The following is a 25807-nucleotide window of genomic DNA, read 5'->3' as shown; positions in this document are numbered from 1 at the left end:
AAAAGGGAGAAAAAAGCGAAAAAAATCGCAAGACTCGCAAGACGTTTTCGTCTTGCGAAGCAAGCCCATAGGGAAATTCGTCTTGCGAAGCACCTCGAAAAACGGAAAACCCTTTCGTCTAGCGGGCTTTTCGTCTTGCGAGGCATTTGTCTTGCGGGGCACCACTGTACAAGGGGAGGATTCTGCAGTGCTGCATAGGGTTAGTCAGTGAAATGGCAACAGAGTGAATATGGGGGCAGCACACACACACCCCCAAAAGGAGAGAATTTAAAGATCAAACTCCGAAAACTTTGCACCTTGACAAATGTACAGTAACTGAGGATGTACAGTAACTGAAAAGAGGGAGGGAAGATTAATAGTTCGTCAACACAGTAGTCAGTATGTAAAGACTATTTGTTGCCATAAATAAAACACATGGACATGTAAAGCCCAAGAACATGAGGAAAAAGAAATATCAGGAAGGCGGAGGTGCAGGACTGGGTGAAGGACAAAAAGTCAGGGATATGTGGCTTGCTATCATCAACATCTGTGTCAAGGATGGAGAACCTGTGGCCCTCTAGACCAGTGATTCTCAACCTGTGGGTTCCCAAATGTTGTTGGACTACAACTCCCATCATCCCTGAGCTCTGGCCTTGCTAGCTAGGGGTGATGGGAGTTGTAGTTCAACAACATCTGGGCACCCACAGGTTGAGAAAGGCTGCTCTAGGCCAGGGGTGGGCAAACTAAGGCCCAGAGGCCAGATCCAGCCCAATCGCCTTCTAAATCCGGTCCAGGAATCAATGTTTATACATGAGTAGAATGTGTCCTTTTATTTAAAATGCATCTCTGGGTTATTTGTGGGGCATAGGAATTTTTTCATTTCCCGCCCCAAAAATATAGTCCAGCCTCCCACAAGGTCTGAGGAACAGTGGTCCAGCCCCCTGCTGAAAAAGCTTGCTGACCCCTGCTCTAGACATTAAAGTAAAGGTAAAGGTACCCCTGCCCGTACGGGCCAGCGCTGTCCGGAGACACTTCCGGGTCACGTGGCCAGCGTGACATCGCTGCTCTGGCGAGCCAGAGCCACACACGGAAATGCCGTTTACCTTCCCGCTAGTAAGCGGTCCCTATTTATCTACTTGCACCCAGGGGTGCTTTCGAACTGCTAGGTTGGCAGGCACTGGGACCGAGCAGCGGGAGCGCACCCCGCCGGGGGATTCGAACCGCCGACCTTTCAATCGGCAAGCCCTAGGTGCTGAGGCTTTTACCCACAGCGCCACCCGCGCCCCACCTGCTCTAGACATTACTGAACTGCAATTCCCATCATCCCCATCCAGCCTGGCCAATTGTCAAGGATGATGGCAGGAGTTCTCCTGCATCATCTGGAGGGTCAGTTTCCTCATCCATGATGATGGAGGTACTGAAAGCCATATGACTGGATGATTTCACCTGGTCTCATTTCGTTTCATCGCTTATACCCTGCTTTTCCTTCCCAAGGGAAACCCAAGGTAGCTAACAGAAGGCACAAAATATCAGAATGAAAACTAATGTAACAAAACATAGCATGTATATCAAAATATAAAACAAGCCAGAGCCAAATTCACGTCAAAGGCATATCAACAAATACAATAAATGTACTAAATCTCCTTGGAAAAATAATTCAGTAAGAGTCTTCTTTCTAGCTTTAATGTCCTCACCCCCATATTCCCATACTTGGCGTCCTTGCGCAATAATAACCTCATCTCTGTGGTGTGATCCCATGTGAGTGCATTTGAACAGTCTACCAGTCATATGAGGGATTCCAATTATATGTGTCTTTTCCACCCAATCGTCATCCTACTCCTTGCTCTGCCAGCTGCCACACCTCCTTCAATTAATGGAGAGTTATCCTCCTAATGATCCCTCCAAGGGATTTCCAAGGATGATAGTTAAAATTTACTCGAGAGAGGAGATTGATTTCTGGTGCCTTCACAACCCATGTAGAGAAAATAAATAGGGGCTAAGAATTAAACCTTGAGCGACCCTGAAAGAGAGGAGGAAGACCCAACTCCAGTTCTCCCTTGGAGATGACAAGTCCAACTCTGGGCTTCACTAATTCAGAACGTAGAAAGTCTCTTGCCTGATTAAATACAGTGTACCTCGGGTTAAGTACTTAATTTGTTCCGGAGGTCCGTACTTAACCTGAAACTGTTCTTAACCTGAAGCACCACTTTAGCTAATGGGGCCTCCTACTGCTGCCGCGCCGCCGGAGCATGACTTCTGTTCTTATCCTGAAGCAAAGTTCTTAACCTGAAGCACTATTTCTGGGTTAGCAGAGTCTGTAACCTGAAGCGTATGTAACCTGAAGCGTTTGTGACCCGAGGTACCACTGTACTCCTCAGCACAGAAAACCAGCATGTCAAGGAGTGTTATTCTAATTTATCTTCCTCTCCAACATGCTACTAGTTGTTTTCTAGGTCCACAGAAAGTTTTTAAAACAGAGAAGCACTCCAGCATATGAACCCACAACTTCACTCCAAAGCTGAGCAGCCCTGGCATTGATCACCTTAGCATGGAGATCTTCAGCAAAAAATGCTAAATAAAAATATTAGACAGGAGGGTCAATGGCAGGCTTTGGCTTCTTGTTAAGAATGAGGGAGATGGCAGTGTGTATGAATATGGGAATGGAAACAGAACAGGGAGGGACACACTGTTGATCTGGTAGGTCAATAACCTGCCCAGCGGAAGCCTGCAAGCCAGACATGAGTCCAATAGCCCTCTGCCCACCTGAAATTCCAAGCAACTGGAGGTAGAACAGTGAAGGTAGAATGTAGTCACTGTGGCTAGTAATCACTGGTGGTCTTGTCCTCTATGAATATGTCTAATGCTCTTTTAAAACTATACCAGGGACGCGGGTGGCACTGTGGGTTAAACTACAGAGCCTAGGACTTGCCGATCAGAAGGTTGGCGGTTCAAATCCCCACGACAGGGTGAGCTCCCGTTGCTCGGTCCCTGCTCCTGCCAACCTAGCAGTTCGAAAGCACTTCAAAGTGCAAGTAGATAAATAGGTACCGCTCCAGCGGGAGGGTAAACAGCATTTCCGTGCGCTGCTCTGGTTCGCCAGAAGCGGCTTAGTCATGCTGGCCACATGACCCGGAAGCTGTAAGCCGGCTCCCTCGGCCAATAAAGCGAGATGAGTGCCACAACCCCAGAGTCGGCCACAACTGGACCTAATGATCAGGGGTCCCTTTACTTTTAAGTTGTTGACCAATTCTGCCTCTGAGATTCAGCTTTACTGGATTTCCACAAGTTTTAGTGATGTAAGAGAACAAGAAAAACTTTTCTCCTTGATCTGATGTCACCTCTTCCTTGCCTTCTCACAAAACTATAAAGTCCCAAACACTGCAATCTTTCCTCTTAAAGGGAGTCACTCCATCCCATGATCATTTGGTTTTCCTTTTCTAAACTTCTCCAGCTCTACAATGTCCTTTTTGAGGGGTGACCAGAGCCTGCAAAGGGCAACGTTGGTTTCTCACAGTGATAGGTGTCTAATGGATTCCCTCTTGGACCTGGAAGCTGGGGAAATTCCACATCATGCCAAGACCAAATTATACTGGAAATCCAAAGTGACCCCGAGTTCTAATAATCCTTGCATGTGTGAAAATGCAACCAAGGGCACTTTGTAAACAAAAAGGATTTAAGAAATATTGCAGTATGGGGAAGCAGCTCTTCACATCCCTGAAGCCTCTACACCCAAGCAAACCTCATACATTTCCAACAGAATATTATGTTAAGCCATTACTACAAATCTGGCAGGATGCGCACCTTCTGGGCTAAACAGTGGAGAAGTAAAGGGGTGAGAGGTGGATAACTCTCCCCACACTTGAGTGCCGTTTCCCTCTCTATAACACAAATGCATGCAACAGAAGACAGATGGTCTTTCTGTTTTCCTTTAATGAAAAACCACTTTAGGAGAGAGTGATTGAGGGCCAAATCAGATGTGACATGAGAGATCTTCCATGTGCTGAATGGTTTGGCCCTGAGAGCAGAGAAGCAGGAGGAAGGGTCTATTCAGTGGGGGAAAGGATAGGTGAGGAAGAAGTCGAGTCTCTCCCTCCCTCAAATGGTTCATGGTCTTCTCAATCAGCCCTTCCCAAAGCAGAGAGGGACAACAAGTCAGAGCACCTGGCTTGAATACAGAAGGTCCACAGGTTCAATCCCTGTCATCTCCAAGTAGCAAGTGCCCAAGATCCTGGAAAGCAAGTGCGAGAAGACCAGTGTTTTCCAAACTTGGGTCTCCAACTGTTTTTGGACTACAATTCCCATCATCCCTGACCACAGGTCCTGCTAGCTAGGAATGATGAGAGTTGTAGTCTCAAAACAGCTGGCGACCCAAGTTTGGGAAACCCTGTACTAGACAATACTGAGCTACATGGGAAAATAGCCTGACTTGATATAAGTCAGCTCCCTTTGCTCCACAAAACTTTTCATTGGGAAAAAAAGAACTGCCAGGCTACCATTAAAAATGGAACATGTAGCTCATCCCTGAGGTCCTCTTTAGCAGCAGCCTAATGACATTAATTTAGCCGAAGAGAATACAGCAGTTGTTTCTTCTGCCATAGGGAATTAAGAGTTTCACAATTCAGCTCTGACCCATGCTCGTCCTGGTGAGAGCAGTGGAGATTTATGCCTCAGTTGTCTATTCACTTATCTGAATGAAGTTGGGACCAAGGGCTCGGAATCTGATCTGAGCTTTCTCTCTGCTGGGAGTAGCAGAAATTGCATCCTATGACCCCTATTCAATCAGGGCTGGCAGGTTGTTGGGAACTTTTTAAACTATAAGCAAAAAGCATTGAGATGGTGCCAGGTTTCCTTGGTGAGGGTATTCCTGGTTACTACTGCTCTGTATTTAATTGTGTTAAAGTAACCAGCTTCAGAAGCAATGCTATTGGTCTGATCTGCCAATACGTGCTTGGCAGAACACACACCAAGCAACATGGGCCACAAATGCTCGCCAGTGACCACAACATCTATTGAACAGGCAAGGGCAAGGCAGGAAAAAGGCAGGAGATCACCCCTATGGTGGCACTTGGCTTTGGTGGTCCTAAGAAAGCAACAAGATTCTTGCCACTGTCAAGCGTCTCTGAAGGTTCAGCCCAATGTCAAAGACACAAACCTAATCCTTTCATGACTCCATTTACAGTGGTGCCTCGCAAGACGAAATTAATCCGTTCCGTGAGGCTCTTCGTATAGCGGTTTTTTCGTCTTGCGAAGCAAGCCCATTGACAGCTTAGCGGATTAGCGCTATTAGCGGTTTAGCGGCTTTTAGCGGATCAGCTGATAAGCGGCTTAGCGGCTTAGGAAAAGGGGGGGAAGGGAAAAAACCCCGCAGGAACTCACAAGACATTTTCGTCTTGCGAAGCAAGCCCATAGGGAAATTCGTTTTGCGAAGCGCCTCCAAAACGGAAAACCCTTTCGTCTAGCGGGTTTTCCATCTTGCGAGGCGTTCGTCTTGCGGGGCACCACTGTATCTGTATATTTAAAAATATTTCTACACCACTTGATTACAGCAGTGTTAGAAACTCAAGATATATAAGCTAGGTGCCAAATGACTCCTTAAACCAGGGTTACAGTCGCCAAAACGGAATGTCTAGTTGCCATTTTGGCACTAGACAGCTCAAATGTCATATTTTTCAATACGACTTTCTTGGTTCCTGAAATTCATTCTGATTGTGCAGATAAAATGTCGTTGTTGTTTAGTCATTTAGTCGTGTCCGACGCTTCGTGACCCCATGGACCAGAGTACGCCAGGCACTCCTGTCTTCCACTGCCTCCCGCAGTTTGGTCAAACTCATGCTGGTAGCTTCGAGAACACTGTCCAGAACATCTTCGAGAACATCTCGTCCTCTGCCGTCCCCTTCTCCTTGTGCCCTCACTCTTTCCCAACATCAGGGTCTTTTCCAGGGAGTCTTCGCTTCTCATGAGGTGGCCAAAGTATTGGAGTCTCAGCTTCACGATCTGTCCTTTCAGTGAGCACTAATACAGTGGTGCCCCGCAAGACGAATGCCTCGCAAGACGGAAAACTCGCTAGACAAAAGAGTTTTCCATTTTGGAGGTGCTTCGCAAAACGAATTTCCTATGGGCTTGCTTCGCAAGACGAATACGTCTTGCGAGTTCCTGCGGGTTTCCCCCCCTCCCCCCCCCATTTTCTAAGCCGCTAAGCCGCTTATCCGCTTATCCGCTAAGCCGCTAAAAGCCACTAAACCGCTAATAGCGCTAATCCGCTAAGCCGTCAATGGGCTTGCTTCGCAAGACAAAAAAACCGCTAGACTAAGAGACTCGCGGAACAGATTCTTTTCGTCTTGCGAGGCACCACTGTATAACTGATATAATTGTAAAGGATGTGTTGTTAAGTGTGCAAAAACAGATCCAATGATCCCCAGGCATGCACACCTCCAGAGATGGTGGAGACGTCAGGCGTTATCCTGGCACTCTGGCATCTTCACTTGGTCACAAGTGGCCAATAGCCAGGTGCAAAATTAATTCTATTTCGATTTTCTGTCTTTTCAAGCTTGTTATGCATATCTATATCTACATCTACATTTGTAATTGTTTGATCTTTTTGTCACAGATTGTGTTTAATTCTTTCGTTACTGCGGTCGTTTCTGTTAAAGAGTCAAACCTCATTTTACGTTCCATCAGTTTAGTTTCCACTGGAAGCATTAGTTCTTTCCAATTATTTTTAATCAGCTCCATTATGGCTTCTTGCTCTGCTGCCAACTCTTCTCTTAAGATATTGTTACCATTTTCTTTCTCTGAGGAAGGTCCCCTTTTGAGGGTGGGGCCATCTTGAATGCAGCCTGCATTACTGTCCTTGTTGAAGTGAGCCTTCAGTCTTGGGGCAGGAAGAATTGAGTGAGGTCTTTTATTTTCAGCTTTTCTGAATCCTTGTGCATACCCCTCACCTTTCTTCAAACGGCTTTTGCTCCAAGCTGTTTCTCTGGGCCTTGGAGTACAGGGGTTCTTTAACAATGCACTGAGTGAACTAAGAACTGGAAGTTTGAGTCTAGGCAGCAAGTAGATCGAAAAAGCCGCACCAGCTTGGATGGCAAAACTGGATGGATTTAACATTTAGTTAGTAGTGTGGTACGAGTTATACAAAAGTATTTACCCCACTCTTCACCCAAGTATCAGAATAAAAGAAATGGAGGAGGGAGACCCTGGCAAAGCAGATAATTTGGGAAATGCCCATAGCTCAGACATGGACCATGCAGGAGCAGTGTTAGAAACTCACAATATATAAGCTAGGTGCCAAACGGCTCCTTAAGCCGAGGTTACAGCTGCCAAAACAGAATGTTTTAACCTTTAAAGCCTATACGGCCTAGGACCCTCGTACCTACGGGACCGCCTCTCCTGGTATGTCCCACAGAGGACCTTACGGTCTTCAAACAAAAACATCTTGGAGGTCCCGGGCTACAGAGAGGTTAGGCTGGCCTCAACTAGAGCCAGGGCTTTATCGGCTGTGGCTCCGATCTGGTGGAACGCTCTGTCACAAGAGACTAGGGCCCTGCGGGACTTGACATCTTTCTGCAGGGCCTGCAAGACAGAGCTGTTCCACCAGGCCTTTGGCCAGGGCACAGCCTGACCCCCTCCTCTGGCAATCCCCACAGAACTCTAGCCCAATGGTTGCCATTAATCTGATTTGAATTGATTTTATAATGAAATGATTTTAGAATGTTATATCATTTTAATGTTGTTAGCCACTCTGAGCCTGGCTTCAGCTGGGGAGGGTGGGATATAAATAAAGTTGTTATTATTATTATTATTATTATTATTATTATTATTATTAATGTCTAGTCGCCGTTTGGGGCAAGACAGTTCCAATGTCTTATTTTCCAAATGTTGGACTGACTGTGATTGATTCTCAGTTTAACATCCAGCTAGTTCAGATTACAACCTTGAGTTAGGTTAAGAGCTTTGAGAACTTAAAAGAAGAAAAGTCGCTTGATCCAAGGACAGTCCACATATATATTGGCCTATTCCAACCTCTTTTCCTTAATGGCTCCTGGCTCCTGCTCAGGCTGCACAGAAAAAGCATTTTGGTTCCAGAAATTATTCCCGATTGTGCAGATAAAATATAATTATTAGAATTCTACAGGATGTGGTATTAGTGTGTGAAAACAGTGCAGATCCAATGATCCCCAGGCATGCACCTCCAGATGGTGGAGATGTTTCTGCGGTTAGGTGCCAAGATTGTGGGAATTACCCTTCACTGGAGTATAGGAAGGGCAGCAGAAACATCTCCTGCTACCAACTGAGCCTGTCAAGTCATATACCAAATCCAGATTGTGGAAGGGAGGTCAGAGGTCATCTCTCCCCCTGAGAAATGTACACAGCTCTGGAGGCAAAAAGGTATTTCACCCAGAGTTTTAGTTTGGGGCAATTTTCATCCTAATCTCTGCAAGTAAAAGAGTTGAGCATTTGTTCTTCTGGAGTGTTGAGAAGGCAATTAAAAGCAAGATTTTGATATTTGAACAGGCAGCTAGAACCAAAGGGCTACTGGACCACAGGCATGGAAAATAACAAGTGCACATCTTGTTGAAGGCTCAAAGCACTTCACACATTATCTTAGTAATCCTGTTCAACAGCTTTGTAACAGTCAGTATTGTTTTCCACATATTACAGATGGTCGGGCTGGCCGGGGGGGGGGGGGGGGGAGAGAGCCACTGAGGTTGAAAAATATTGATTTGCCTAAGGTTACCCAGAGGGTTCACGGTGAACCAGGTATTTCCTGCCCAACTGCTTACTCTCTTCACAACTGCACAACACACAGAATGCAGGGCAAACTAGACATACCAATTTGCAGCAGAGGCACTCACATAGCCCAAACCATTGAATGCCACAGACAGAGAGAGCAAGGTTCCTGCGAAGGATGGAACTCCAGATGGCTCATGAAAGAGGATACGAGAAGGCCAAAAAGACCCACAAACCCAAGAGGATCTCTCATCAGTTTGAACGGGGTGAAAATTTTGCCGAGGCACATTTTGCAAGGCAGGGTCTATAACTCAACCACTAAACCCAGATTCCAAGCAAGTGTTTCAGACGCAAAAGGCAAGAGCTATGCGGAGCTGAGGCGAGTCACATGCATCCCTCTATTACATTCTGCAGGCAACTCATGTCTGTCAGCTCCAGTCCAAACAAAACAGTCCTATACCTGAAAGAATAACATGGCAAAAGGCTAAGCAGGAGTTTGGCCTCAGGGATCAAGTTCCTGCTTGTTCCTTCTCAGCATAAATTCTCCCATGCTCCGCTTCCCCCCCAGAATCTTAAGTATTAGAAAGCAGCTGAACAGGCACAGTGGGAAACTATAACTGGACCAAGGCATGGCATTAAATACGAGTTCAGAAAGCAATGTGCAAAGTGGTTTGTAGAACTTTTTCGTCACATGGACACGAAGACCATGTGATTGAAAGCTAGCAAATGTCACTTTTTAAAGGTTAAGGAAAGTCCAGTTGCATAGTGGACTAAGGACAAGTCATGCATGCAAGTCATGCAACAGCTTGCCCATTACAATAATCTAATATCCAGCCTGCAAAAAAACCCTTAAAATCTGGCTAGAAGGGCATAATAACATTTTTTGGAAAAGAAACTAATTGCAGAGCCCTGCACTCTTTTAGCTCCCCCAGATCTACAGATGCTGCTTCAGGCTGAGGTACTCCTTTGCCACCCCACAACTTTGCTTGCACCCTCCAGTATCAGAGTCTCCCTGTCAGATATATTATTTCCATTTCACTTAAGAGGCAGGCAGAACTTCTGGAAACTAGCTTCGCTATCTGCACTCTGAATCTGTTATCACCAATTATTGCTGCTAGAAACGCTTATCTTAAGCTGTGCATGGTATTTTCACAGACCAAACTTTTTGCGTTTCACGGCCATTTGGGCCCATTCTTCCTCTCCCTTCTCATGCACTGCACACACAAACGTATACACGCCTGCTAAGTGAGTTTAACACTTCCCACATCTGATCAAATGCACTCTAGTCCATCGAATTCTAATAGGTCTGTTTGGTGCCACAAGACACTACTGCATTTGCTGCAACCAACAAAACACAGCACCCCTTCTGGAAGTTATCTGCTCCCCATTCATCAAGTCTCACTGACTGACAATGTACAAGCATGCTGCAGCTGCAACCAGAGCCCGTATCCCATGCTCTATAGAAGCTTTGGCAAGGTGATGTCAAGTAAGGATTCATTGTTAAAATAGCAAATACTACGATGAAGGGTTTGTTTATTTGTTCTTTAACAAAATCTCACACATGTCCTCTCTCTCTCTCTCTCTCTCTCTCTCACACACACACACACACAAAACCAAGTTTAATAATTCTAGGTTATTCACAAGCAGAATTACATCAATAAAAAAAATTTCTTTGCACACTCGATCTCCACATCACCAAGTCCTTGCTACTGCCACAAATGTCAGAGACCTGGCACCGCCGGAGAACCCACCCCATCCTCAAACAGAGCAAGGGATGGTTATCTAACTAAATTGGTATATCAAGCCATAATATGGGTCGGTGGGTTGATTTAATTTAATTTTAAAATCTTGCTTGCTGTTGCTTTGGCAACCAAACTTAAGCTTCACAAGGCAGTTTAGGGCACAGAATAACACACACACATCTACAGGAGGAAAGGGGCTCTGGAAACAGGAAAAGAACCCCACCAAGAAGCATAGGAGCCAACTCCTAGGGGCCAATAAAAATATTTGAGGGGACCCCCCCAAAAAAAAGAGTTGATGGGCATTGTCATTCAAATGGTGTGTGTAATTGATTATGTAGGACGGGGCTTACCTGAGACCCCCAATATATTATTCAACTCAGCACTCCTGGCACCAAGACACTGGGAAAATGCACCATTTGATTTATTTTTGGCACGTGTATGTGTGTGAATAATGACACACAAGATTAATCTGCGCCCTGCATCCTCAGACTTCACCCTCTTGTCTCCCAGATCCTCCATCTGAAAGGCCACCCTCCAACATTAAAAACAAAAAAGGAGATTGCTGAAAGATCCCACACAGGGTTGAAAAGTCTGCGATCGTTGCAGGCTTATAACTGTACCCCCCACGTAGATACAAAGACACACACACACATTCATACTTTTCAATGACAGAGCAAGAGGGAACGGGAGTGGCTTGCCGAGGAAAACACCCCAACTCCACCCTGGACCGGGTGCCACACACATTTCTCATGGCTCCCTTGCCCAAGATCCGCTAGCCACCCGCAATCCCACACACACACACACACACACATACAAGCACCCCACGCATCAGCCCCCCGTCTAGCTGAGGCACTTTCCTCTCTGTCCCAACTTCAGCGGGGCGAGAGGAAGACCCTCAGCCGTAGCCCCACACCGTCCCAGAAGCGCCTCGTTCAGCCAGGCTTGCAGCGCCCCACAGCTTCTCCCGCCTGGCTCCCCACTGCAGCTCCCCAGACCTTGCAAAACCCGCAGGGCCCCCCCCCCCGGGCGGAGGGAGGGAGGAAGGAAAGGCGCCGGGAGGAGCCCCTCCATGCTCATGCTGCTTGCTGGTCCTTCCCTTTTACCTGCAAGAAGATCAGGAAAATGGCGCGCTGCTGCTGCTGCTACTGCTGCTTTTCCTTGCAGATGTTCCTGCAGGATGGAAAGCTGCAATTACCGGGCCCAGCCTGCCCTGGGATGGATGTCTCTTTTCTCTTTCCCACCCCGCCACCCTTCCAAGGGAAACTAGAACCGGCTGTCCCGGCCACTGCAGCCCTTCATAACCACAGCCACCTCCTCCTTTTCCTCTTCTCCTCCATCTTTGCAGCTGGCTTCGCTCGCCCTGTGCGCCGCCGCCGCCGCCGCCAAACACTAACAACAACATTCGGTGACGTCATTCGCCGTCACGTGACGGGCCCACCGCTCTATAAATAGCCTTTGCTCTCCCTCGCTTGCTTAAGTCCGCGAGGGGCAAGGCCCAGCGGAGGGAGGGAAGGGAGGGCGGAGCGGCTCAGTCCTGCTTGGTGTTAAAGGGCCCGCAGGAACAAGACAGGGAAAAGAAGAGCTGCTTCCCCCCCACCCCCCAGCAGCCTCCTTCTGCTGCGTGGGGACCATCATAAGCGTGCCTTCCGGCAGTTTCAACACATGAAACGCAGGACATGCTGCAGGACCGGCCCAAGACATTTTGCCGCCTGAGGCGCCGCAGCTGGTGGAGCCATTCCGCAGCATTTGAGAGCAGGCGGGTTATATTGGGCACCTGAGGCAGTGCCAGATTTAGGGCGCCAAGCCAAGAGGGCACAAAACATAATTAATAATAATAATACCACCATATATTTTCCGTATACAGAGGAACCTCGGTTTTCAAACTTAATCCGTTCCAGAAGACCGTTTGGCTTCTGAAAGGTTAGAAAACCGAGGATCAATGGGCTGGCTGCAAAGTCAGTGGGGGGGGGGAATGAAAAACGCAGCTCAGAAGCTGTTCAGCTTCTGAAAATTGTTTGAAAACTGGAGCAGTTAGTTCCAAGTTTTCGGTGTTCGGGAGCTGAAACGTTCCAAAATGGAGGTGTTCGGGAACCAAGGTTTGACTATATAAGACACCCCCTATTTTTTTGAACCCAAAATTAATAAATCAATATTTTAAACATCAAACAGAACAACTTTGAGATTCTGTTGTGGGTGGTCAGCCAGAGTTTAGGTTGCTGTATTTCGAGAGTCAGAGCCCGAACCAGAGCCTAGGCCACCCACACCAGAGCCCGAACCCCTGTCTGTGTATAAGACGACCCCAAATTTTTGAATAAATTTTAAAAGCCAAAACATCATCCTACACACAGAAAAATAAGGTAATAATGATGATGGTGGTACTTTTCTTCTAGTAAGAAAAGCACCAGTACTTCGTACCCTTGAGTATCCCCTGGGAAAAAAAAGCACTGATAATACTAATGTACTATGGGAGAGGTAGTACCTCTGGTGGGGGACACATTGTGCTATTTCCGGAGTAGTTTCTCCACCTTTGGTCCCCATCCAACACTCGGCTTTCCCCTGTGACTTCTAGAAGCTGTCAGCATGCGACAGCCACTACACCCCGAGAACGGCTTCAACCCTCTGTTGAAGGAAAGGACTTCCCCTGCATGCGAAGGCAGGTTCTGGCGGATTTAGCCTTCAAGACCAATAGTGGGTCCAACAATCTGCACATAGTGTAAAGGGGAGTGAGGGGCAAGTGGGGCTCATCAACCTGGGAAGGGAGCCCATATAGGAGTAGGAAAACTCTGGTTCTAAACCTTTGCTGCTTTGCGGGATTGTTTTGGGAGAAGAACATGCTAAGGAGTTGTTGGCATCTGTCTGTCTCAAGAGACAATGGAGTGCACCTCTGCGTTAGTAGCACCAAAGTGACTTTCCTGGGGTGCAAGCCTAGGTGGCGTGTATGGAGGTCCTGGGCTGCCCAGAAAACCATACCCCCCTGCCTCTTGGCTTGCTGATGCGGTCCAAAGGAAAGCAGAGCAAGACTTTTGCCAGATGGAGGCATACAAGGCTCCATCCAACCATATTAGGGATCTGTGTAGGGTTTACTCCTTAGTCTTATCTTCTCCCAAAACAATCCCGCAAAGCAGCAAAGGTTTAGGGTTAGAGATGAGCTACCTTCTCAGGTCGACAAGCCCTATCTGCCCCACACTTCCCTCTACTACACTTATTTTACTGTTCTTAGAACATGTGTTTCAGTGTTTTATTCTGTTTTTACTGTGTATACCACTTCAATGCACCTTATGCCATGAAACAGTCTATAAATTTGAAGGAGGAAGAATACCTGTATGTCAACACTGTAGCATTTCTGGAATTTTAAAATGCCAGGCAGTTCCCAGGCCCATGGCTGGCATAACTGGTTTTTTTCTAGCCTTTGCACAAGGATGGCAAATGCCAACACCAGCCCGCCATTATCACACATAGCTTGACTTCCATCGCAAAGAGTGTGTTTGTTCTTTAAAGTTAAAAAATACAATGTGGGGGGGGGGGACAGTGGTTGTATAGTGTTGGACCACCCATTCAAAATACACCCAGCAACTAGTTTAAGAGATGAAAGGTGCTTCAGGGCCTTAATGACAATGCACAAATTTACGCCCAGAAGTCCTAAGGAGGGAGACAAGTTATGAAGAATGGCAAGTTGACCACCGATAGCTTAACGTAATTTTACCAAGACGTTCTCAAAAGGCAAAATGCAGAGACAGTGATTTATCAGGAACAGGTACCAGAAAGTAGGAACATTGGAAGCTGCTGTATACTGAATCAGATCACTGGACCATCTACCTCAGCATTGTCGAGCAGCTCTCTAGGGTTTGAGGCAGGCGACATTCATAACCTTACTTGGACACTCAAGAGCAGGGGAGGCAACCTAAGGCCTGTGGGCCGGATGCGGCCCAATCAACAACCTCAATCTGGCCCGCGGACGGTCCGGGAATCAGCGTGTTATAACATGAGTAGAATGTGTCCTTTTATTTTAAATGCACCTCTGGGTTAGTTGTGGGGCATAGGAATTCGTTCATTATTTCCCCCAAAAAAATATAGTCTGGCCTTCTACATGGTCTGAGGGACAGTGGACCGGCCCACAATTGAAAAAGGTTACTGACCGCTGCTCAAGAGCATAAAAGATACCTGCAGTTATACAGTGGTACCTCGGGTTACAGATGCTTCAGGTTACCCAGACCCAGAAATAGTACCTCGGGTTAAGGACTTTGCTTCAGGATGAGAACAGAAATTGCGTGGCGGCGCAGCAGCAGCAGGAGGCCCCATTAGCTAAAGTGGTACCTCAGGTTAAGAACAGTTTCGGGTTAAGAACAGTTTCAGGTTAAGAACAAATTAAGTTCTTAACCCGAGGTATCACTGTATTGTGTATTAATGCAACACTGGAGTCATAGGCTGGAACAGCCAAGGGAAAGAGAGTTGTGGAATCAATTGTTGCTGGATTGTGTGTGTGTGTGTGGCTGTGATTACACACACATAATTTATGCTCAGTCAGAAGAACATGAGACTCTTAATCTCAGGGTCATGGGTTTGAGTCCCACATTGGGCAAGAGATTCCTGCAATGCAGGGGGTTGGACTAGATGACCCTTGTTGGACTAGATGACCCTTTCCAACTCTACAGTTCTGTGATTCCATTAACGGGAAGCACATTGCACTGCCTGACCCACCCCCCAAAAATGTGGTTTTAAAATTGATACTCCAATTTTTTGAATTTGGGGATTTCACATCCCAACCCAAGGCTCCCACTTGACCTAACCCAAAGCAGTTGAGGGAGTGGGGAGCAAATCTATCAGTGGTATGCCAGTTTCTCACATATAACTTTTCATAGCTCGCACAGGCTTTAAAAGATTACTGTACAAGAAGCTGGCCTGGGTGTGTTAAAACTTGAAGGCTACTGCCCTATACTGTTCAACAGGACTTTACCAAAGTAGGGCACTTTTGAGTTAACTAACGTAGGAACAAGTTGTAAAGCAGCTTGGGCCAGAAGATTATCTAAATTTTCAAAAACAGCTACTGAGCCAAGGCATCCCCCTGCAAATCATAATCTTTAGAACATACTGTGCTTCAGATAAACCAGTAAAGGTATTTCCTTGTCAAATGAATGATTGGAAACACATTCAAAAATCACTGAATACATACAGTGACCAAATGTTAGGCCCCCCCCATCTGCACTGTACCTTTAAAGCAGTATGATTCCACTTTAAAAAGCCATGGCTTACCCCCAAAGAATCCTGGGAACTTCAGTTGTTTGCTGAGAACTGTTTGGAGACCACCCCTAATTCCCCTCAGAGAGTTACAATTCCCCGTTTCCAGAGAAAAGGGGTTGATTATTAAACAACCCTGGAAATTTTAGCTGTGCAAAGGGGATAGAGGGTCTTATAACAACCTAACAACAAACTACAGTTCTCAGGATTCTTTGTTGGGAAAGCCATGGCTGTTTACAGCGGTGTGATACTGCTTTAAATGTACAGTGCCTAAGACTCCTATTTTCAGGCAGAAATTTTGAATTGCATAGGCACACCCCTGTGTTAATGCTATCCCAAAGCAAGCAGTTATCATCCTAGGGGCTTGCCTATGGGTGTGTTTTACAGGTAGCAAATAGCCTTAATTTTCCATGTAGTTAAGACTTGCTGTGAAGTGTGGGAATTAAACACCTAGTTACCCATCAGACAGAGTTCAGAACTAGAGAGACCAACTGCAGATTATAAAGCCCTCTGCAGGCACTTACATAATAGCTGAATTATGTTGTCCTCCTCCTTCTTCTCTACCCCAATCCAATGCAGAGGTCAACACACCCAAGGCCCATGAAAACCAGTGGACTAGCACTCCTCAACTCTGCATCGGACCAGGCCATTTAAAAAGTCATCTATTACTTTCATGCTCGTGAGCATGCTCTGCGTCAACCAAGTTTGGTATGAGAATGGCAAAAAGAATTGTGTTAAAGAAGAAATACAGAGGTCAACCACTAAAAAGAAAAAGAGTGTATAGCATAGCAGAAGCAGTGCAAGGTGAACTAAGAATTGTACCAAAGGTGACAGAAGGAAAATACGAGCTCATAATTTTAAAGGTGTGTAGAAAAGACGCCTGCCTTTGCACATATGTCTTGTTCTGCATGGAGAAACAATTAAAATATACAAGGAGAAAACCATAAATGGTGCACATACACATTTTAAAGGGCCAGGTCGTCTGTTTCAGGCTATACAGATGTAGGCCTAATTCTGTCCCAATGTTTCTCCCATACAAATTGCAGAGAAAGCTGGCAATTCAAGCGCACAGGAACCATTCACATTATATTGACATTTGAAGTGCTCTTTTTGCCTCCAAATTCGATATGAATTGGTCTGGAGTAGAGATTGAAAACTCGCAATTCCCACAACCGCTCTAAGTCAATACCTGTTTCTTGTTCTTTTACAGTAGAATTGGGTTTGGGTAGATCCTGTCTCCAGTACCTGAATGTATGAAGGCAGGAATATATGGATAAACACTGTTCAAAAAAGAATATGCTGATATGCTTAGACTAAAGGAGTAAAGTGGAAAAGAAAGCATTAATAAGTGATGTTATAAAGAGATTAAAATTTAAAACCTAAAAGATTGCAATGTTTGTACCGAATTTAAAATATATGGAAGCCAAGGTGTGGTGGAGGGAAGCCGTGGGTTGTGGTGAGGGGAAGTCACGAGGGTGGGAAGGATATTTGTGTAAATAGCAGGGGGTTTTTTGGTGTGTCTATATATTTTATTTTTTCTTTCCGTATCATCAAAACTTTAATTAAAAAAATTTAAAAAGAAGAAAAAAGAAAGCAGAACGAAGATAAAATGGACGACAACAAAACACTAATAATAAAATGTTGGGATACGCTGTTGTTTCTGTTCGTTTCCTTTGTGGAAGCCCCTTCAAATTTCTGATCGCATTCCTGTCAAATACAAAATCCTTTTCAATTCCTGCATTTCAGAAAACAAGAGAGAGAAAGCGCAGAATGTACAATTATGTACAGAGAGCATCCTTTCACCACTGAGTGACAGCAGCTGGACACACCACTATGATCTTTTGTATTTGGTTTTGCAGGGCATTTTACATCCCAACCTTTCTTTAATCACTTTCCAATAATTAAATTCTGCATCTACATCTGCTGCAGACGCACCATTTCAGACTGTGTGTGTATGTCTCACATTTTTTAATGTTTCCCACGGTGAACAATTCCTTGCAAATAAAAGTAACATCCCAGTAGTGATGTATGGAAGTAAGAGCTGGACCATAAAGGCGGCTGATCGCCAAAGAATTGATGCTTTTGAATTATGGTGCTGAAGGAGACTCTTGAGAGTCCCATGGACTGCAAGAAGATAAAACCTATCCATTCTGAAGGAAATCAGCCCTGAGTGCTCACTGGAAGGACAGATCGTGAAGCTGAGGCTCCAATACTTTGGCCACCTCATGAGAAGAAAAGACTCCCTGGAAAAGACTCTGATGTTTGGAAAGATTGAGGGCACAAGGAGAAGGGGACGACAGAGGACGAGATGGTTGGACAGTGTTCTTGAAGCTACAAACATGAGTCTGACCAAACTGTGGGAGGAAGTGGAAGACAGGAGTGCCTGGTGTGCTCTGCTCCATGGGGTCATGAAGAGTCGGACACGACTAAATGACTAAACAACAGCAATCAGGAAAAGGGCTGGCCACAATCCTCCTTACAGTTTCTTATAAAGGAACCACTGCATAGAAAAGGTGACACCCACCCCAACCTGCAGATCATTCTGCACACACCATTATGCTGTATGTGTAGATCAGGCATAAGAGTTGAGACAGAGGTACAACCTGGCTTCTTCCTCTTACCCGAAGGCGTTTGCCATTTCCTTAGGACTACTGGAAGAGGGGGAAATAACAGAGCTGGTCGCAATAAGCATGGGAAGACTGTTCAATACAGATTAAAAGTGCTGTTGACCAGGATCACCTTGCTTCAGATAAGCAGCTACTACATGGCAGCTCTTCCTGATGGCAGGAAACAATATTGGAGGGAGGACTGCTAGGGGCTCAGAGATACATTCCAGAGGAATCCTACCTTAGATTCAGGGGCAGCTGGGGACCATTGGAAGCGGTAAGGCAGCAAGCAGGGAGGTCAACAAGAAGTGAAGTCAGAATCAATGACAGGCAAAGCTAAATACTTCTGGTTTTGTCCCCATGCTCCTCTCTTGCTGAGATCTTCAAGGGCAACACTGAGACTGGCAGGCAGTGGCAGCCCCTGGTTGTAAGGAAGAGAGGGCAGGCAGGTTGGGAGCTGCTGGATGAGAGCAGGGAGGTTGGTAGGGCAGTGCCCCATTTGCCCTTGTGAACCAGTCTCCACTGTCTAAAGGGGGGGGGGAATGATGCGAGGAGCTACTTACCTTGTGGCTGGGTGTGTTTCTCTGGTGCCGCGTATGGCTCTTTAAGCTTACTATTATCCTCGACTCATCATCATGCTCAGTCAGTACAGCGTGGGACTCTCAATCTCAGGCTCGTGGGTTTGAGTCCCACGTTGGGCAAAGAAGATTCTTGAATTCCAGGGAGTTGGACTAGATGACCCTCGTGGTCCCTTTCCAACTCATTGATTCTGTGACACCAAAAATGACTAAAGAAGCCTACCCAGAAACTAACTAAAAACAACTGGGAAGCCAAAATGACAATTCTTCCCCATTTGGGATAGACTGAATGTTAAAAGAACGAGCGTTTACTTGGACATAAACACTGTGGAGCGAGAAAAAAAGGAAGGTGCCAATACTTAGCTTACCACTCACCAAACAGCCATCTTATGCACCCATGACTAGATCGCAGCCACGTATTCCAGAGCATGAAGGTAGTTTGTCCACAACACGGCAGCAGGAGTCTTCAGAAAGAGGATTGGAAGCCAATGAGAACTATGGTTCCTTTCTTACGACCCAGTGGCCAGCAAAAATTCAACATCTTCATTTCACCCAAACCTTCTTTGCTTCAGTATGAATTTTGGAAAGTTGCTTGTTTGCGATGTATTTGGTCCCCTCTTAATATTCCATAACTAAATTCTGCACGATGGTCGCAATGATCAGGAAGTAGTCTATGTTTGACTTTGACTACAACTGGACACCATTTTGAATCAATATGGTGGACTGAACCTTTCTCAAGCAATGCTGGGGGGGGGGAATGTTGACCTAATGAAGCGAGTTTGTGTTTGTGATTCTTACAAAAGCAACATTCACAGCTAGTGATGTGAGGTGAAAATATTATCGAAAATGAGATTATCCAGAATATTCTCTGCTAGAAAATTATCCAGAGAATATTCTCCACAAACTAAATTCTAATATAAGAACCAGTTTTACAACCTACATTAAAAAATATAGTAAATAATAAGTCAAGCTGTGATATTGCCAGTGTAAGTAACGAATGATGATTTTTTTGATCCAGTTACATTACAGCGGGACCTCAAGTTACAAACACCTCAGGTTACAAACACTTCAGGTTACAAACTCTGCTAACTTGGAAGAGTTACCTCGAGTTGAGAATTTTGCCCCAGGATGAGAATGGAAATTGTGTGCCGGTGGCACAGTGGCAGCAAGAGGCCCCATTAGCAAAAGCACACCTCTAGTTAAGAACAGTTTCAGGCTAAGAAAGGACCTCCAGAACAAATTATGTTCGTAACTAGAGGTACCACTGTACTGGGCATTGTGAATTCAACATTGGCAGTTCTGAAATGTGAGCTACAGAAAACATTATTATTATTTAGTTTTAAAAATGCTATTCATTTAATTTGATGAACATTTGAATTCATATGTATTTCAACTATATGTAATAGCCTTTTTTCTATTTTGGTGTGACCTTATTCTTAGCAATTCTATACCCTTGGCCATATAGTGTGGTTTTTTATTTTATTTTTTACAGAAAGTAGCTTTAATGCTTTATACACTTAAAGTACCTAGGCCTATACAATTATGCATAACAGCATGTGAGGTGGCCTTGATTTAAACAGCTGACATTTATTTTTATTTAGTGCCAGTAACTGGTTTTTGCAGTGCCATTCAATGGTACAATATTCTCATTAATCGACAATATTCTTGAGAATATTCTCCAAAAGATTATTCTTGAGAATTTAACATCACTATTCACAGCCAAATTTTTCCCAGGCATTGTGGCATATTCTGTGTTTGGGGCAAGAATCACTATTGATCTCAGAGAAAGCAAAAGCCTCAAAGAAAGGGGGCAGTTCCCGTCCCACAGCTCACTCGTGCTAGCTTGGAGACTGCAAGCTTCACCTGGATTTAAGGCTTGAAGCGACATGAGACACTCATACAGTACCTGGAACACACATTGACAAATATGTCCAAGAGGCCCCTAACTGTACCAATACAGTAGGATATTAGATGCCAAACTGGAAGCCAATCATCATCTAAGCATTATGACAAGTAGCAAAATTAAGTTTGGCAAAGCACTATTTGTCAGCATGTACCCACAAAATGTAGGGACGCGGGTGGCGCAGAGCCTAGGACTTGCCGATCAGAAGGTCGGCAGTTTGAGTCCCCATGATGGGGTGAGCTCCCATTGCTCGGTCCCTCCTCCTGCCAACCTAGCAGTTTGAAAGCACGTCAAGTGCAAGTAGATAAATAGGTACCGCTCCGGTGGGAAGGTAAATGGCGTTTCCGTGCGCTGCTCTGGTTCGCCAGAGGCAGCTTAGTCATGCTGGCCACATGACCCGGAAGCTGTACGCTGGCTCCCTCGGCCAATAAAGCGAGATGAGCGCCGCAACCCCAGAGTTGGCCACAACTGGACCTAATGGTCAGGGCTCCCTTTACCTTTACCCACAAAATGTAAGTTAACATTCTGAAGTTCTACCACCACCCCTATATTAATTAGTTTTCCTGCTCTTCCAAGATGCTGATGGAAATTAGCTTGCTGTAGCTTGCTGTATCCTTTTGTATGAAGCCATAAACCTTCCTAGTATAGACTGATCAGCAGTAAGGTCAACTTAATCCACGTCTCCCCAGTTCTACTCCCAACACCCTTAACCACAAGGCCACATCGTTATTTCCCAAATGTTTCTAAATTCCTAGGTCTGGTGGGCCACAATTCGTTTTCACAAAAGCCCCAACCTCCCTTTACTCCATTCGAAATACTTAACATGAATGTGTATATGAAAGTTGGATGGTTTTCTTCTTCTTGGTTTTACTTGTATTGTTGGCCGTGTTTTACATTGTTTTTTGCAGATTTTAAATTTCTGCGTATTCTGCCCCAAACTTCATAGTTGAATGAGGCAGTTTATAAAAAAATGAAGAAAAAAATGTATGTACACATACACCCAGTTACAAGAGGGACAAATTTCTAAGGAAGCTGTACAAGTTCCATTCTCCCAAAGGATGAAGGTAGGTAGAGTATGTGTACAATACATGATGCGCTGAATAATCCCCACCTCATCCCATTTTGGCACAGTAAGAAAGTAAATATACCTGCCAGCTTCACTCCTGTTCTCCCAAATTTGCTAGCCACCTCACCGCAATACAAGTACACTTCTTCAAAGAGGAAGGGCAATCCAGGAACAAACTCTGGAAGGAAACTGACAAAAAACTCAATAATACAGCCTCTCCGCTCAAAAAAGGAGTTGGAACTGTGTTTAAATTTTTAGCTTTTCTTTTTTCTTATGTAGTTCACACACACACACACACACACACACACACACTGCACCCACTGTCCCATTTTATGTGAGTTCAATAATACGCCCCCTTTATTTCAGGACACAAAGCAAGCCGCTTAAAAATTTCCTTTAAAAGAGGACCTCTGTGAAACAATACTTTATTCAATTTTACTTTCTACATCTAGTGACAAAATAGTTTGAATCCCACATAGGATTGCTATTTCTGCTGTAAAGTACTATAAGTGGTAGTTATAAAAATTACTAAATTCAAATGCCTTTTTTTCAGGTTGCAGGGTTTTTTGTTTTTGCATTCAGAAAGAACCTGTGCATTTCCATGCTCTGACAAATGTATTTTAGCACATGCCTGTTTAAAGGAGCAGCTCAATGTTATTGCATCAAAGATATTTGCAGGTAAAAGCATCGTCAAGAAAATACATTAAGAAACAAGTTCCTTCCCATTAAACCCACCACAGAAAGTGTATCCGTTACGTACAAATGATTAAATGCCAGCTAGTCAAGCATTTATAAAATGCAGCAATTCCACAAGACTGCAAAGTGTTGAGAAACTCCAGTTTCCCCAGCATACACCAACTCCTCAGTAAATAACCTTTAACAGAAACAAAAGGTACACTCCTCTAAAAAAAAATTATTCTACCTTGCTGGGGAATAATTGCACAGTTATTTTAGTCCCTAGCTCCTTGCCAAACTGTTATATAGCCAGCGGCCTCAGAAACATAAAAAGAAGAAATTACCAGGGAAGGTGAGACACAATTAGAACACACTGAAATCCAGAAAAAGCTGCTAAACAAACACACATAGGTATCTGTCTAGAGAAGGAAAGGAACCCAACATGTGAACTCAGCCAGAACCAGCAAGCACCATCCACATGGGGAAATGGGCACAGCAAATCCATGTGCAGATACACACTAGTCTGCTGTGTTGGGATGGCTTTCAGTAATGGGCCGATGCACGCGGAACCATGTTTGATTCCATGGAAAACTTTATGCAGCAGCAGGGGGGCTCACCAACTGTTATGCCCCCCCCCCCAATTTCTGTGCAATTTAACAGATAGGGTGCACATTGTTTTAAACCAGATACATATCTATATATATGTTTAGAATAATCAAATATCACTGGGCAAATTCTTTTGCACCTGTTGTTTCCAAATTGCCGACTTACACACCAACAATAGCATGCACGAATCTTCAGGCCCAGATCCTGCGAAGCTTGAACAGCAATGCTTATCCGCACACAGGCTTTTCAATATGTCGTCCACAGATTGATTTCCAATATGCTTGCCCTAAACTACACTCAGCAGCTCCCTGCCCCCCGGAATAATTCCAGATTAATGATTTGGGGATACTGCAAGTATTTAAATAATACCCATTTAGCACCTTCCTATTACGAGAGCTGTGAAAGAAGGAAATCTCCCCTTCTCTCATGCGCTACAATTGGTATTAAAACCTGAATTATTGAAAGCATTTGTGTTTTGTGCTTAATCGCTTGATATCTAACTGTGCTGGCTGCACCAATTACATGAGTGGTGTTCCACCTCCACCCCATCGTGAAGGTTAGTTGGTTGTTCTTTAATTTTGGCCATTTTAAGTCTTTATTTTGCCCCATTCCCAAAAATAGTATCAAAGTGCATATGCATTGCTGGCACATTCTAGGAAACTTCCCATATATATATATATATATATATATATACTTTTAAAGAAACAAGGAGTCAAAGAATTCCAAGGAATATTGCAATTTTCTCCAATACCAAAGCAAGTAGGGTAAAATGAACAATCCAACAACATGGAAGACAATTGCAAAGCTCTCTATATACACATCTGCATGTACATAAAACCAGAGCAGTGGCTGCAACCCTGAAAATATTTATTAGCAGTCCAGTCCCACACACCAAGGGGGACTGAAGTGGACTTCAGGGTTGTATCCTACCTGCTGGGAGTGCCAATGCAAAGAACACCTCGCTTGCTGCCGACTGAAATGTAACTTTGGTGTTTATGGGATCACTTTTGGAAGCAACCCAGTGCACGCAGGCACACGTAGAAGTTAAATCAGAACTGATGACCCATGCAACGTTTCCAGGAAAAATCCTGCGATTCACCCAGGAAAAGCTCCTTGGTGTTCTAACAAACCTTACCACATGTACACATTCACAGAAACGCTTTGAACATAATCCCATGAGCAACAAAGGCTAGTGTCAGAAGTGGTTCTTAATGGGCAATGATTAAGGTCAGGAATATAATTAGTTCATTGTAGGAAGCAAATTGCAATTCTAGGGTTGGCACCAAAAAAGAGGTTTCTCGCAGCGTTGTTCTTCACATGGCTTTCACTTTGATTTGCTTCATTTTCATTTGCTTCTTCTCAAGTTTCTTCTGCTCACGCCGCAAAGCAGCCTCCTGTTGGAAAGGTGACAAACTGCGTGAGTCCATGTGTGTTTTGCTTGTGAAAACAAAAGCACGAAATCAAAGTCATCAAGGAAATAAAGTTAGGAGTATAGGCTAACAGTTTTTCCAGGTAATCACTTTGTTGTGCCACAAATGCAACCACACGTGATTCGGTTGTTGTGGGTGATTCAAACATCTCTCCCACATCTTGCTGTCGGGTGGGGAAATAAAGTGTTGCCTAGTGAATTTCTGCAGGAGAGCAAAATGATATGACTTTCTTTTTTCTTTTTCTTTTTGAAACAAAATATTTAGCTTTTAATAATAAATGCAAACCATATTGCAAAGAAGTGCTACCATTTAAAATGCTAGCCTGAAATAGAAACTCCATGAAAGAAAAGGAAAAATATCCATCTTCTGCTTGATTGTTTTTCTGATTCTCTTTTTTTTTTTAAAAAAAAATAGTATTTATTACTTTTTAAAAAGGAATGATATGACTTTCTAAGGAGGTGGAACTTCCCATCGAATACCCAGGCTGGCTGGAAGCCAAAACACTGCAATAATCAATCACTAAGAAAATATGGCCAGGTAATCCACTCTACGGCTGGACATGCAAGAGTCCCAAGTAGCCCAACCTACCACAAAACCCGAACAGAGAACTGACTGTTTTGACATTGGCAGGAACCCAATGCTCTCCTGTCTACAAGAACAGAAATGTACCTGGTAAGATTTTCCTTCACAGGCAAGAGGACATCCAACAGAGGAAATTGCTACCTCCTAAGCCAATCCTGGTAGTTACCAATTTCTACTGCTGGAGGTCTCTGCAGAATAATTCACCCAAAAGGCCGCCTTAGCCAAGGCAGGGATTTCTATCTTTATAATGTCTTGTGACTGTGCAATTGGAGGCCCTACAAAACTCTACTAAGGGGGTTCTCTCTCAAAGGACTACTAAGGCTGCTGCACCCCCAAATAAAATTGACTAAAATTACCATTTGGCATTGCTGGGGCATAAGCCAGAGCAAAGGACTCAAACCATCTAGGTAAGAGTTGCCAAGAAAGGACAAAAAGGAACAATGGTATAAAGTTTATTGAAATAAAACTGATAGAAGATGGAATAATTAGAATACGCAGTGGTAAAGGGTTAACCAAATGAACCACGGAAGGGGAGAAGGAAGTCGATGATGAATGTATGGTATGTATTTTGGTGAAATGTCAATGTGCAAATTTTGTAAAAATGAAAATGAGAATTCTTCTTTTTTAGGAGCAAACAAGTCTCTGCTAACATACAGGTTTTATGCAAGCCACAAG

General features: G+C 44.5%; 2 protein-coding genes and 1 long non-coding RNA gene across 5 annotated transcripts in view; 1 reads left to right on the top strand and 2 right to left on the bottom strand.

Annotated features, from left to right (window-relative positions):
* The window catches only part of HDAC5 (histone deacetylase 5), a 126389-nt gene extending 114548 nt beyond the window's left edge, over positions 1 to 11841 (bottom strand). Inside the window, exon 1 of one of the 2 annotated variants that reach the window (XM_079949313.1) lies at positions 11555 to 11841. The gene's annotated coding sequence lies outside the window, so the exon portion shown is untranslated. The remainder of the gene's footprint in view (positions 1 to 11554) is intronic. The other variant, XM_079949316.1, reaches the window with a different exon arrangement.
* Positions 11842 to 12805: 964 nt separating this feature from the next.
* LOC307201211 lies at positions 12806 to 17071 on the top strand. Of its 2 annotated transcripts, none has more exons than XR_013832652.1 (2): positions 12806 to 13139; positions 16266 to 17071. It is a non-coding gene; the product is annotated as an uncharacterized lncRNA (long non-coding RNA). The 2 variants fall into 2 exon arrangements; XR_013832653.1 differs by lacking the exon at positions 12806 to 13139 and adding an exon at positions 13647 to 14205.
* A 5177-nt stretch (positions 17072 to 22248) lies between these two features.
* Positions 22249 to 25807, bottom strand: part of CCDC47 (coiled-coil domain containing 47) — a 28134-nt gene continuing 24575 nt past the window's right edge. The window contains exon 13 of the mRNA XM_079949925.1: positions 22249 to 24514. Within this exon, the coding sequence (XP_079806051.1) occupies positions 24434 to 24514 (81 nt within the window). The 3' untranslated portion in view covers positions 22249 to 24433. The remainder of the gene's footprint in view (positions 24515 to 25807) is intronic.

This window comes from Podarcis cretensis (genome assembly GCF_951804945.1).
Source record: "Podarcis cretensis genome assembly, chromosome: 13".
Classification (NCBI taxonomy): Eukaryota; Metazoa; Chordata; class Lepidosauria; order Squamata; family Lacertidae; genus Podarcis; species Podarcis cretensis.
The sequence above is the reverse complement of the archived record's forward strand: the minus strand, read 5'-3'. Positions and strand labels throughout refer to the sequence as shown.